Source organism: Diadema antillarum, unplaced genomic scaffold (genome assembly GCF_040938485.1).
Source record: "Diadema antillarum isolate AM-2024a unplaced genomic scaffold, OU_Dant_1.0 scf00000186, whole genome shotgun sequence".
NCBI classification, from domain to species: domain Eukaryota; kingdom Metazoa; phylum Echinodermata; class Echinoidea; order Diadematoida; family Diadematidae; genus Diadema; species Diadema antillarum.
The window spans coordinates 247,147-261,528 of record NW_027271075.1 but is presented as its reverse complement, the minus strand read 5'-3'; the positions used below and the strand labels follow the sequence as shown (position 1 = coordinate 261,528).

Sequence of the window (14,382 nt, the reverse complement as noted above, 5' to 3'; positions counted from 1 at the left end):
AGACAGCAATGAATCTGAGGGAATTATTTACTGCAATGTTTGGACAGCTGCAATATAATTCTAGAGTCCGCTTTTACTTGCCCATAGGGCTGTTATCACATTACTAGGTATAACATGCAAAGAATTTTATGACTGCTGCAGGTATGCATTATGGCAAATGACAACAGTTCAAGAAAGAAAACATCTTTGATAAAACAAAAACAAAAACAAAATCACACAACTCTTTTCCCAGAAAAATTTGCGGTAAGAAATAGCTCAATTACCTTGCTGATCATTACAATGTATGTCTCTGCTGTTCTCTATCTTACTCTATGATCATGTATGTTTCTACTTCTACTTCCACTGAATAGGCCCTTCTGAAAAATTTTATAACTAATAGATCTGCTAAGACCCATGCCCCTGAGTTTTAATACCAAGGATTTAAATGTGTTTTATAGTATAAACACATGAGGCATATTTGATGGTTATTTTAATTTCACAAATTTCGCTAGTCAACGGATATTCGCAAAATGAATAATTAAAAAATATTGCCTACCATAACATTTTTCTATCAAGCACTGTATGCTGCACCCAAGATAGGAATATGCTACTGTAGATTCTTTCAAAAAGATATTTTTTAATACTTCACCTCATTCCTACAGTGTGGTTCACATCACAAATTTTGATAACCACTTGCGAGGTTGTTCCCCACAGGGCCCTGTTTCGTAAAGTTGTTTGTAAAGTTACACATGACTTTACGACTGACTGGAATATAAAGTGCCAATATGTGCGCCAATGTCTCTTTTCCTTACATTTTGACAAAGTACGACTGCATGTCACTATTTCATCCACATTGGGGCCAAAATACACTTTCAGCTAAAATTGTGTGACATATAAGAATGATCGTTATCATCTGCAAATTTCAACTTTAGCTGGTGAAATTAACAATGACTAGGAAAACCACTTGGCTTGCCATATTTAAGTCGTTCGTAAAGTCGTGCGTAACAGCTTCATGAAACAGGGCCCGGGGGGGGGGGGGGGGGGGGGGGGGGGGGGTTCATACAGCTGCTAGTAAAATTACGAACAACTTACACTGTATGAGTAACTGGTGATCAGTTGTGATGTGCTTTACTTACCAGAATTTCAATAATTTAGCGCAAGAACTGATCACCAGTCGCTCATAAGTTGTTCATAACTTTACACACAGCTTTAAGAAATAGGGCTCAGGTCCTACTTCGTGAATCAGCAGAGTACACAAAAAATTTACAAAAACAAACAAACAAACAAACCATACTCACTTGTCCTGCAACAGCAGAGAAATAACCAAAGAGGGGATCCTGGTGCACAAAGTTGGGTTGGGATGGAAGCGGTGGCCATGGAGGAGACATTAAAACAAAATGAAAAGAAAAGGAATTTGGATTGTCATATACATCTCTTCTACACAGCTCTGACCCTCTATCCACAAGTTTTCTGTATGACCTCTAAAGATGACTTCTAATATCAAGGAAAATGAGTGGGAGCCGCATGATATACAGGTTGTACAATGTATGTATCAAATATTACCTGCGCTTTTAAAGGGGACCTCCGGATGATTTTCAGACTTAAGGCTCAGATGTCATCAACACTGTTCATTGTAATTTGTTTCAGTCTATTGGTTTCTCTGCTCAAGGACCACAATAAATTCCACGAATCTATACATGGAGCTGGAGATTTATGTGCTACATGATGTGAAATTATGAAAATTGTCTGGAATGCCCCTTTAAAACAAAGCATCATAAATTATGAACAATACTTCTCTTGGTGCATATCAAAGAAGATTGTGGTTTTGTATATTTCATAAGAGCTCAGGAAAAGAAAAAAAAAGATCACTTCTGTCCAAATCTGACAAGAGTAGCCACCAATTGAGAAAAAAAAAATGTGTGATGAAAGTCATGGAACATCCCCGTTACCATTCCTGATAGTGGAGCAGCGGGGTAACCAGGGGTAGGCGGGTATGCTGGATTTGCTGCCGGCACTGCTGGAGGCACCGCCAGAGGCACTGCTGGTGGTGGTACCACTGGTGGCACCGCCGCCGGCAGCGGTGGGTAGGGTCCTGCGGTCATAGACTTAACCATTGCATCGTGCGTTTCTGACATAGACTTCAGAGCCGACTTGGCAAAACCAAAGGGATCCATTGCTGTAAAAAAGGCTCTCCTCGTATCCACCTCGTGTAAATAAAAACCCGACAAATCCCTGGTACAGCAGTTGTTTCAAACACTGAGATTGCCGACAGCGGGGTATGTGTGAGACACACTGACTGGCAATGCACAAAATCTGAGAGCTTTTATATTTTTTGCGATGTTGGAAGTCTAGCGCGCATGGCTGCAGAAGGTTACAAGAGGAAGTGAGGTTGGTGTTAAACTGTACATTGTTGTTTCTCTGATACCATGGGCTATATGGCAGATGAGGAAACTCATAGCAGATGAACACCTTCATTTCAAACAAAAAAAGGGGGGGGCAAGGGCAGGCAGGATGCACATATTGCTTTTTGCAAAATCATGTTTTGATTCAAACAGGATGGAGCATCCAGAATTCATAATTATTTGGTTCGAAATTGATTTTGTGACTGTGGTTTTGCTGGGATATCCTTGGTTAGATTTTTCATGTTAAAACGCTCTCAAATTATGATGAAAGAATTGTGGTCTACTCTTTGTTTGCTTGCTTGGTTTGTTTGTTTCTATCAACAGTCATTACTGGAACCTGTCTCTTGAATCAGTATTTGATTTTGACCAAAAAAAAAAAACAAAACAAAAAAACAGAGCAAACCAAAACAGCATTCAATACCATTTGTGACCCTTCATCACAAAACGAACAAAAAGTCACCAGACATTGATTTTTAGATAAGAGAAGATTCTGAAAGAGCAGACTCTAAGCTTTAAAATGATATATAACTCAATTCAAATGGACTTTCCTCACCTATCTAAATACTGGAAAGAAAGGATACACTCTGGAAAGTGTGAACTGAGAAAACAGGCTCTGAAGTACAGGGTGTATTCAAGCTCTTAATCTCTACGTACCATGCTATGCCAGCTGTGGGATGAATTGAACAAAAAACAGGATGTTGACCACGGGAGCAACAACAATGAAGGAATTATCAGATTAAGCTGAAATTAAGACTGCTTCATTAGCACATTCTGTCCATGATTAATACCAACTTTCAATGAATTACTTAGCATCATTCTCTCCAACTTTATTGGAGTTGAAAGTGAAGTGTATGAACAGGGTTTTTGAGAAATGGGAAGGGTAGAGGGTTCTATGAGAAACAACTAATCACACTATTCCACCAAAAAGTGTTCTAGAAAAACTGCTGAAAACACAAGTTCCTGTTTGTTTTATGATCCCAAACTTACATATAATATAGAAAAAGACTTGCTCTTTCAGAAAATATGAAAAACTCAAGATTGGTTAGGTTGACCCATTTCACCTACTGTATTTTCAGTCCTCACACAAAATCACTGTGTGGGACTTTTTGTTCATTTTGTGGTGCACAGTCACATTTCAGCAATTGCATCACGCCATGCAACAACAATATGATGTCATTCAGACCGCCTCAAACTTTTGGCCCTGTTTTTGCGTGTAATGTTCCACAAATATTATATGACTTTATATCCAAATCATGGTAGAGTGCTAACTATGCATAGACGGAAAGGTCAAACAATAGAGACCAGTTTTGGCATGAACTGCTTCCAGAACTATCTCAGGAAAGTAAGAATTTAAGTAGAACAGAGAAAGAAATCATTCTCAATATGTACAGTAATCATTTAACCCATTGAGGACAAGTCCCGAGTATACTCAGGCAAGTGTCTGTGGGGAATGCGTGTTGTAGCAAAATAAGCCTGTCCTCAACGGGTTAGTAACTTTAGGCTGAGCACAAAGCAATATTAATTTCCTTACTTTTTTATAGAATTCTTTCCAATTTTGGGACTGACTTTGGTCAATGCTTCCATCACAATCACATCACATAATCTAAATCCCGTTACTTGTATTTAAAATTGTGCACGACAATCCTACAAAACTCTTCCAAAGAGTCGGCAGCACCTTTCATGCTTTGGTCACGGGACGACCAAAGAAGCCGTGGAAGAAGCAAGTGGAGTAGGAGCTTGGGAAGGTTGGAAGAAGGATGCCCTAAAACGAGCGACATGGCGAGAAGGTGTGAGGGCGGTAGGTTACTGTGAGTTTGAGGTAAATCCAGCCACCCCTGCTATCGGGGACACACCCACATCAAAAAATGGACGATGACAATGATGGGTCATGGCAAAGATGCGTTTCAACTCATCACGCCAGAAGAATTCGCCCTATATGAACTTAGTGTAAACAATGTGGTGCACACATGCAACTACAGTTGTATGACATGTTACCCTATTGAGGACAGTTTGATTTTGCTACAACACGCATTTCCCAAAGATGCTTGCCTGAGTATAAGAATCAAAAGAAATTCAACATATTTTCACAAGGTTCGAAATTGGCGATGGTCCGCTGGCCATTGGCTTCCCGAAATCACGTCGGACTAGCTAAAAATCGTAAAATTCTGAAGTTACTAGTCCATCTGGCTAGCCAAAATATTGCTTCAGTGTCAAAATTGATTCTAAGTAGTCCGCCTGGCTAGCTAAAAAAAAAGTTAAGTGCCACCCCTTTCACCCTTCTGGCATAATGAAAGAGCACTTGTACCTGTACCTCTTTCAGAAAGCAAGGGAATAATGTTACATCTTTATAGCCAGGAACAAATCAAAGAAAAATGAAACTTGTGGAATTCCCTTTGTACATTTTCTTTACATTGTATATCACCGTCCGTGCATGATGTCACAAACTGTAGAAGGACTTCCTCTTATCCAGCGATGGCTGCACTGAAACTATGCAAATTCTTTGTTTTTCAATGGATTGTCCAACTTTCTTCAAAATTTGCTGTGTTATAATACGTGTCCGTAATTTTGCTGCATTCACTCAATCCATTTGCATTTGGATTTCATTCCCCTTTGGCTAATATCAACTCCAATTGCTCTTTACATTGTACTTCGTACACGCAACAAACTGTGGATGAACAGGATTCTGCCACTCCCATCTCTATTTAAATAGGAAAGCGGTGTACGTGCATGACTAAACCAGCAACGAGGATGTCGGAGAACACAAGGATGTTAGAGTTCTATTGAGGTCAAATGTCCAGTGAAGATGCAACCACAAAATGTACTTGATCTATCTGGAACAGGACCACATTCAAAGCCACACTCTCAATCACCTTCAGCAGCCTGGATTCATCGGGTCATTGCTCCCATTTCCTCTACCTTCTTCCCTTCTGACCTCTGAACCCTGGTTAAAGCAAATGTGCAACTGCCATTTGGGAGTTTTAAGGGGGAAATCCAGTCCAAATATACAGTAAGATAATCTGATAAGAAAGAGTAAATTATTACAAGTTTAATGGTAAAGTTTTGATTGAAATTATTTGAAAAATGGGGAAGTTATGACATTTCAAATTTTCACTAATTTTTCAGGATGGAGTCAAAAAAGGGCCTGAGCTTTCGATCCTAGCAGAATCTTCGGGGCTTTCGATCCCAGCAGAATCTGCGTTGGAGGCTGACGAAGATTCTGCTAGGATCGAAAGCTCAGGCCCCTTTTGACTCCATTTTACTCCATTGGCTCGCCTTTATTGGATAAGCAGTTTTCAGCAGCTTTTTTTGCTAAACTTAATTTTTCAGGAAACAGTTCTTGAACAGTCAATATGAACAAATGGCAAAGTGAGCATGTTGACCATCCCCTCACAACTTGCCAAATTATTTGTACATGAAATATGGAAACTTCCAATTTTTCACTTAAAAACGCAATTATGCCCGAGGCTCACATCCTGATATATCTAATTGATCATTATTCTGAAGTTATTCACCAGGAATTGAAAAAAAAAAATACTGTTGAACTCTTAAGATTTCACTCTTGATCAAACTAACTTACCAGGTATATTTGGACTGGATTTCCCCTTTAACAGCACATACATGTATAATTCCAATTTATGACAGGGACAGATTCTGGTGGATTTATAATCATTGTGTATGAAAGTCAGAAAAAACCCCCAAACAGTTATAGTGCCATGGAATTCTGGGTTGGGGGATGGGGGCTCTTACGGTGGTTCTTCTTCAGTCTTAACTGATCTGAACAGGAGCTCTCTTCAAACAAGCACTAATTATCTATACATCAATTAGTTTCTAGAATCTAACTTTGCTAGATTTTGATGAAAATGACAGTACCAGTGGGAAATATTCTGAATTCTGCAGGAAATATGTGATAATCTCCTAGAATACTCAGTATTTACATAAAACGTGTGACAGTGCTACATTCCACTGCAATGAACAGCCCTTGGTGAAGAGTGTGTTAAAATAAAGTGCTTACACTGGTGGAAATTACATATTAGCCAACACAAAAACAATAATGTTGGACCTGTTAAAATTGCAGGACTAATAAAGGCCATTTTGCTGATTACACTTAACAATAAATTTTGTAGAGCTAGGATTTTTCTCCTTTTTTTTTCTTTCTTTTAAGTTAAAGCACAAGTAGAATTTAGGTCGCAAGTTTTACAACATAGAATTAGCACAAACCACTCCACAATGTCAATGTTTTTGAAAGAAGTTTGTTGAACCTAGCAGAGGTTGAATACTCCAGCCAATCAGAGTGCTTCCATCTATTCACAGGATTTTGAAAGAAATTGGACAACTATAGTCAATGGTGGCATAACATTTGTATGTTCTTGCCCTGCGCCTAGCGTAAAATGACTTAATTGTCAGCAAAACTATATATTGAGGATTCATGAAGGCACAAAAACTGGTACCTTTGGCCCCTAAAAGTGTGACTGTATTTCATTTTTTCACCACAGAATCAGTGCCATAAATTAAGATATAGTCTTTCATGCGTGTTACATCATAACTTTAGTATTCTTAATCTATAAAAAGAAAGAACAATTTTGTCCACTTTCAGATGATATGCACTTTTTCCTTGTGTATGGCGATCTGTAATAAGTTGCCAAGTTAGCAAAATGGCAAGGTGCTGAATGGCAAGGCGCTGTAACTCATTATCAAAGGATTCAGGGCAGCATACATGCAAATGAGTCCAATACAAAAAACTCCCCCCCCCCCAGCACTGCAGTCTAACTGGGTCTCTCTCACACCCACTTGTATGCAGTACAGTAAATGTACCAGGCTGCTGTATATGTATGCTGCCCTACTTTTGCAAAAGGAAGCAAGTGACATACCATCCGAATTTTAGATATTGATGTTTTCATAATTCACATAATGAGCACTTCTTCCAGGCCAAATTTCATGCAGAAACACTCATCCTACTATTAAAGAGATATGTTAGATAAGACATCATGATAGTCCATTGACATCAGTGTAAATGACAGACACATTTTGCTCTTTTGCGAGAAATGTCACTTTTGTCACTTGCTTCCTTTTGCCAAAGTAGGGCAGTGTGGATCCATCACTAAGGGCATATACCGTACATGCCAACGTGTTACATTATTACCTCCGCCAAGGGAGGAGGTTATGTTGTTTTTTTCATTGGTGTTTGTTTGTTTGTTAGTTTGTCTGGGTGCAAAATAACTCAAAAAAAGTAGTAAACAGATTTTGATGAAACTTGCAGGAAAAGTTGAGGATGGCACAAGGAACAAATGATTAAATCTTGAAATTTGTATGGATCTTATGAAGGATTCCTAATATGTTGGCAGGTAGGGTCAATGAACTTTGGAGTTCAAGCTGCGCATGTTTTGAGGTTTGCATACGCACACTAAAGTGTGTGCTCTAGTTTCTGCTCGGGCAAGGCGCACCATACAGCTGAAGTTGATGACGTATCTCGTACAGTGAGTAGGTTGTGGGTAGACATCTGGGTCAGATTCCAGCTAACACACTGTAATTTGTGTCTCAATGGATGTGGTCCCTGGGCAAATTCATGGGTAAACATCTGAGTTCCTCGTGGCACACCCGACACTAACTAAACACAAAATAATTTGTGTCCTATTAAAATGTGCAGTGCATTGCACCTGGGCTGGTTGAGGGTGGCCACCTGGGTACCTAAAGGTACACCCCAAAACCAATTATTATAGAATGGGTAGCGAGAATCCTGCGATCTGATTGGTCGAGAGCTATGTGTTGATTTTTACTGGCCGCACGCTACGTACGCTGAGTCACAGTGGTAAACATGTTATCGCGCACTTGTAGCAAGAGTACGCGTACTTGTAACAAAGGTTTTCACACTAAGCAAGCGTTCGCGCACTCAGGTTGGCCATGCGTCCAGTAAATACTGATGCATGGCTGGCCGTGCGTCTAGTAAAAACTGATGCATGCTCGTTTACGGCAAGCCAAAAGGAACTGCATCCAGTAATTTTGTCATCCGGTAGCACGATAGAAAAATGGGTTTTTGACGAGAAAATTACCCATTCTATAAATCAGACGACGCACATGTCTTTTCGTGCATCAGTCGGAATATAGTGTGCATGCGGTAACTATGGAATTTAGCCTAAACCCACTCGGCTTCCCCTCGTGGGTTTAGGCTAATTCCATAGTTACCGCATGCACACTATATTCCGACTGATGCACGAAAGACATGTGCGTCATTTGTATACTAACACACTGTAATTTATGTCATAAACAAACTGTGGTTCCTGGGCATGTTTGTGGGTAGACATCTCATGGTACAAGCTAGTACCAGCTAACAATTCAGTGATTTCATACACTGTACATTTTAGTTAGCCAAGCATGCCTTCATTTTTTTTTTTCAAACAATGCAACATAGACTAAAAACCACTTCAAAATAATGTCATAAAAACTCAATCTAAATAATTGGTGTCCCAGTGTAATGAGTGTCATACTAAAATGAAGTACATGTACCTGGGTTGGTTGTGGGTAGCCACCTGGGTAGCCTGGAGCTCCATAACCTGGGTATGCCATGTCTGCAGTCTGTGAACATCAAATGAAGAAATCACCAATAAGCAACATTAAAAACAGACAGTAATAAAGTGATAAGGATTCCACAATAAACCCACTAGTTCTTCTACCCCATTAACTACTGCCGCTACTACAAGTACTACTACTACGTGTACAAGTACTTCTACAAATATATCTATAGCCATAAAAGAAGTAAAATCAGTAATCATAACATCAATTATAGTGAAAAAGATCATGATAATGATGATAAATAATAATTCATGCTACACCTGTAGGACTTCATCAAATGCACATAACATACTCGGCCTTCACTAGCATGAACTGAATTTAGGGAAGCTTTACTTTCACTAACATACTATACCGGTACTTATAATTTATACAGTATACACTGTACTCTGATGACTTTCTTGATGACAAAAAAAAAAGAAAGAAAAAAAAAAGAAGTTTCAGTCAGCTGTGAGAAATGACCCTTTTCTTGAATTTGGTTTGATTTCCTTTGAATATATTTCTAAAGTGTCTTCCTGTTGTCTATGACTATGGACACACACCTTTAATGCATGTGCAACTGAGCTGAGCATTGGCAGCTGGCTGTTGAAAAATCTTGACTATGAATCGTAGCCATATGGATCTCAGTCATTACCATTTTCACAGGTTGTGAGTTCATTTATTACACAGTGCAGTGAGCTTTTCCCATTTCAAGATCTCTTTACATGTATATGATTATTTGCATGTACTTGTACATGTATGTACTGTACATCACGATGACTGAGCAGACCAAAGATTCTACATGTCCATCAAAAATTGCCAAAAGACTGGGAACAAAATGGAAAAAAAAAAACAATACTATCAGGGTAGCGTCAAAAGCGAAAGATGGTTGGTCGATTGTTAGAAGTTTCTTACTTCCAATGCTACTAACAGTTAGAAATATGCCCTTGAACCATTTGAAAAATGGACATTTTGTTATTATACCTTAGAATAATCAGTGTAAAATACCCCATACTAGGGTCTAACTGTGATAGAATCTATCACACATTTCAGCAAGCAGACCAAATTGTCATGTTTTTATTTTCGTTAACAATGTGAAACAAACTTAATAAAAACCTTCAAAATGATGTGATACCTGAGTAGAATCCATGCTGGTATTGTCAGTGGAGTCAGTCCAAGAAGGATTTGTTGGTAAATGCTTCAACTTTGTCTTAAGCATTAGGCCATGGCATTTTAACATGTGACATGACAGAAACAAAACAAAACAAAACAAAACAAGAAAACCTTTCTAGAATCTAGCCCGACCAGACGCTGTTACTACGCTATGCGCAGACGTACCATGTACAGCGACTGGGCTGTGTATAGATTAGTTATCTAGAATCTAGCATTTTAATTTTTCAATTTTTTATTTTATTCTATAACTCCAGGACAATATTAATTTAAAGTGAGGCATTTACGATTCTTCTTCAAGAAGGCAAGTCGATAACCTGTATGATTACAGAAAATGAGGAAGTCATGTAAATTAATCGCCGAACACAAATGTATCTAGTTACGGTGTATTTGAGTAGTATACTGTAGGCTCAGCACCATGTCATGGCATATCCGGCATTATACCGGCACTGGAATAATTTACAAAAACACTTCCCCAACAAATTAAGTCATACGTGGGACCACGAAACGACACTAACCCGAACCCGCGCAAAACCACTTTACATCTGCATCTATCTCCTGGTTATAAGCTCAAGAATCGGATGCTGCATTTCAAGCAAGAATTTATACGCTATGTTGTGCAATGGATTTTCATCTTACCTTACAAAATCAAAAAGTAGGTTGAAGGCTCAGCAATCGTACGTCGAATCCAGGAGCTTCAGCGGTGATACCACGCCTATAAATAGTTTTGCTTGATTAAAATGACAAGATAGCGAAAAAAAGGCTACAGTCTACCTGTCACGCACTGTAGAGGGCGCTGTATGATATTGTTTTATTGATCATCAAACATCGCAGCCGTGCGTCTGATTTACAGAGATAAAAATACAGTGAGACATGTATAGATAATAGATTACATATACAAAAATCGAACAAAATACAATACAACAACAACAACAACAACAACAACAAATCATCAGTACATCAACAGTGACAATACGTACTCGTATATAAATCATATTACAAAAAGGCAGAGTTGTGTGAAGAAAAAAAATCAAACCTGGTTTACTTGTAATGTGCCATATTATCTTCCATTACTGACATAATTATTATCACAATCCTTTCAGCTGGTAAAAAGGGTACGAGAAGAAAAAAGAAGGCGTGAAATAAGGAATGTTCAGAGAGATAGAGAGTGCTACATGAAGTGTGAGTCTGAGACAGGATGTGGAGAGGGGAGATTGAGAGAAACAGAGTTAGGGGGAAGAGAGGAGAAATTAATAAAGGCTGGGGGAGAAGAAAAGGGAGGCACAAAGGGAGAGCAGGAGAAATCTAAAGATTAAGAAGAAGAAGAGGAGTGAATAGAGGGGAATAGGAAGGAAAGAAAAAAACTCAGGCCCTTTCCTTTTTTACATAAAATGAAGTATATGAAATACTGATTGTTGAAATATGACTTAAGTTATTTCACTACTTCATTATGTTTGGTACAAACATGTACAAACATGTATCTGAATAAAATTTATATAAAAACAGACAATACATAATGAATATTAGTGCATTATTGCGCTTCAGTTAAAGCAAAAACAAATACTTACATAAACATACATATTCATATAAACTTCTACATATAGGCCTATATACTTTCTTTCGACTTTCATTCAACCCGACTCTTGACCCCATACATTGCCCACTATTCTTTTTTTTAATTCGCTACATAATGTACTATAAAATTATAACCGACATCATTCAATCGCCATATCTTATTCTTTAACCATCAAAATTTATTTATGTATGCAAAAATAAATGCATAGAGCAAGTCTGAACATATACCAGAAATAATAATAATAACATAATGATAGCAATAATACTTTAATTATGCATTGTGCCGATCCTTTCGCAAAACGAGTAATTTCCATTTTTGTGAAGTTGAGATATTAGCAATTAAAAGCTGCTAAAAGGAGGGGGAATTAATGAGAAAATAAGGGATACCTTTCATTATGTAATACCTATACAAAAACAGTCTTAGTTGTTATGTTACAAGTGAGTTATCCCTGGAAAGGTGTGTACGCTCTATCTATTCCTAGCCCATTTTGCCACCCCACTGTCTACGGTATAAGGCCTATACCGTGGGAAAGTACAGTCTTCACACTTCAGAGATCCGAGCTGACGAACGCACAACGTCATGTTGGACGCCGTGATCACTCATGCGTGGCGCACGGAAACGCCACGCAAAGCCTGGATGTACACAGGACGCTTTTTCAAGACAATACATACTTTGGGAATAGGCCTATACAGTGTACAACTGTACATTCTGTTTGAGTGGAAAAGACCAGGGCCCTGTTTCATAAAGCTGTTCGTAAAGTTACGAACGACTTACGAACGACTGGTGATCAGATTTGATGTGCTATACGTATCATAATTTCAATAATTCAGCCACAGGAACTAATCACCAGTTGTTCGTAAGTCGGTTGTAACTTTATGAAACACTCCTAGTTTTTACCATGGACTAAGTACTGCACAGGGACATTCATCATTTCGCTGATTAATGGGAAACAGTTCCTTTGTCATCGACGATGCATGGTTATGCAATCATCATTTTTGAGACAGCAGCTAGGCGTTTTCACATCAGCCCGATAAAAATCCAAGCTCGAGATATTTTTCGCAGAAAATAGTCAGCAAAATAGCGCGCTATTTCGAAACATCAGACTGATGTGAAAACGCCTTTTTTATGTACTCACTTTTAGGCGTTTTCACATCAGCCTGATAAAAATCCAAGCTCGAGATATTTTTTAATTTCCCAAGAAACATCGGGCAGGTTTCGAAATAGCGCGCTATTTTCTGACTTGGGAAATTTTCCCGATAGCGAAATAGCGCGCTATTTGATAATGTGAACACAAATTAACGCGCTAATTGTATCGCTCTGATCGAGAATATTTCTCGAGTCCAACTCGGGAAATTTCTGTAATAGCGGGATAGTAGCGCGCTATTTGATAATGTGAAAACGACTCGAAAAATTAGCGCGATACATCCCATTATGCCTAGCTTGTGTGACCCGATCAATCGAGGCAATCTGCACACAAATCACGAGGAATTTTTGAGAGGGCACACACATTACTTATGCTGTTTGCACATACTCAGCTGTCGAATTAGGGCTGATTCTCTTCGGGCTGATGTGAATAAGAAATGAAATAGCGCGCTAACTCGCAATCGCGAAAAATTTCTCGAGCTTGGATTTTTATCGGGCTGATCTGAAAACGCCTATAGTGAGATGCGCATTTAGTCAACTGGCGGCGGATGGGGGATCTCATTAGGCGTTTTCACATCAGCCCGATGTTTCGAAATAGCGCGTTATTTTGCTGACTATTTTCTGCGAAAAATATCTCGAGCTTGGATTTTTATCGGGCTTATGTGAAAACGCCTAAAGTGGTTGGATTCGTTGAAAGTCCATGAATATTTTTTGTTAGTACTCTATAAAAAAGATCGAGTGAAAATTTTCACTCTAAAAGGAGTGAATACAAAAAAGAGTGAATTTAGAATGAAATTGGAGTGAATTTCGAGTGAAAATGCTCATTTTCACTCATTTTGGAGTGACCTCAGGGATCACTCGAAGATTTTGGAGTGATCCCTGACGTCACTCAAAAATGAGTGAAAATGAACATTTTCACTCGAAATTCACTCCAATTTCACTCAAAATTCACTCTTTTTTGTATTCACTCCTTTCAGAGTGAAAATTTTCACTCGATTTTTTTGAGAGAGTAGGTCCATGTTTTTGCTAATGTGATGTTTTCAGATTTTTAGCATACATACCTTTACGGCCTCAGTCCTTTGCCAGAGATTATTAAAGGGAACCCAAACTCAAAGACCAATGTGGATTGAGTGAAAGCAGCAACATTAGTCATGTTTAGTAGAACACATCAGTGAAAGTTTGAGGAAAATCAGACAATCGATGCAAAAGTTATGAATCTTATTTTTAAAGTTTTGACGTTGGAACCGCTGGATGAGGAGACTACTAGAGGTTATGACGTATGTGGGGACAACAATATAAAGAAAATTAAAAAAAAATCCACAAAAATTCATTTTTTCATGAAAATTACACATTCCATCAACTTCAAACTGACATAAGTTCTTATGTTAAGATTATCCCCCTGCTTTCTGAAAGCGGTTAGTCAAGTGCCCTTTCATAATGCTATAGAAAAGTGAATTTTTGTGGAATTTTCTTGACGTTTGTCAAACGATGACGTTTGTAACAGTTGGTTAAAGGGAAATTCCTGACGATTTTCACAATTTCACATCATGTAGTATATAAATTGACAGC

At 38.5% G+C, this 14,382-nt stretch overlaps 1 protein-coding gene across 3 annotated transcripts in view; it reads right to left on the bottom strand.

The window, feature by feature from the left end:
• Positions 1 to 10,825, bottom strand: part of LOC139723324 (sorcin-like) — a 38,301-nt gene extending 27,476 nt beyond the window's left edge. For all 3 annotated transcript variants that reach the window (XM_071634585.1, XM_071634587.1, XM_071634586.1), the window contains exons 1-3: positions 10,734 to 10,825; positions 8,883 to 8,951; positions 1,278 to 1,316 (exon numbers count right to left, since the gene is read on the bottom strand). In XM_071634585.1, the coding sequence (XP_071490686.1) occupies positions 1,278 to 1,316; positions 8,883 to 8,942 (99 nt within the window). In that variant the 5' untranslated portion in view covers positions 8,943 to 8,951; positions 10,734 to 10,825. The remainder of the gene's footprint in view (positions 1 to 1,277; positions 1,317 to 8,882; positions 8,952 to 10,733) is intronic.
• Between the last annotated feature and the right edge of the window lie 3,557 nt (positions 10,826 to 14,382).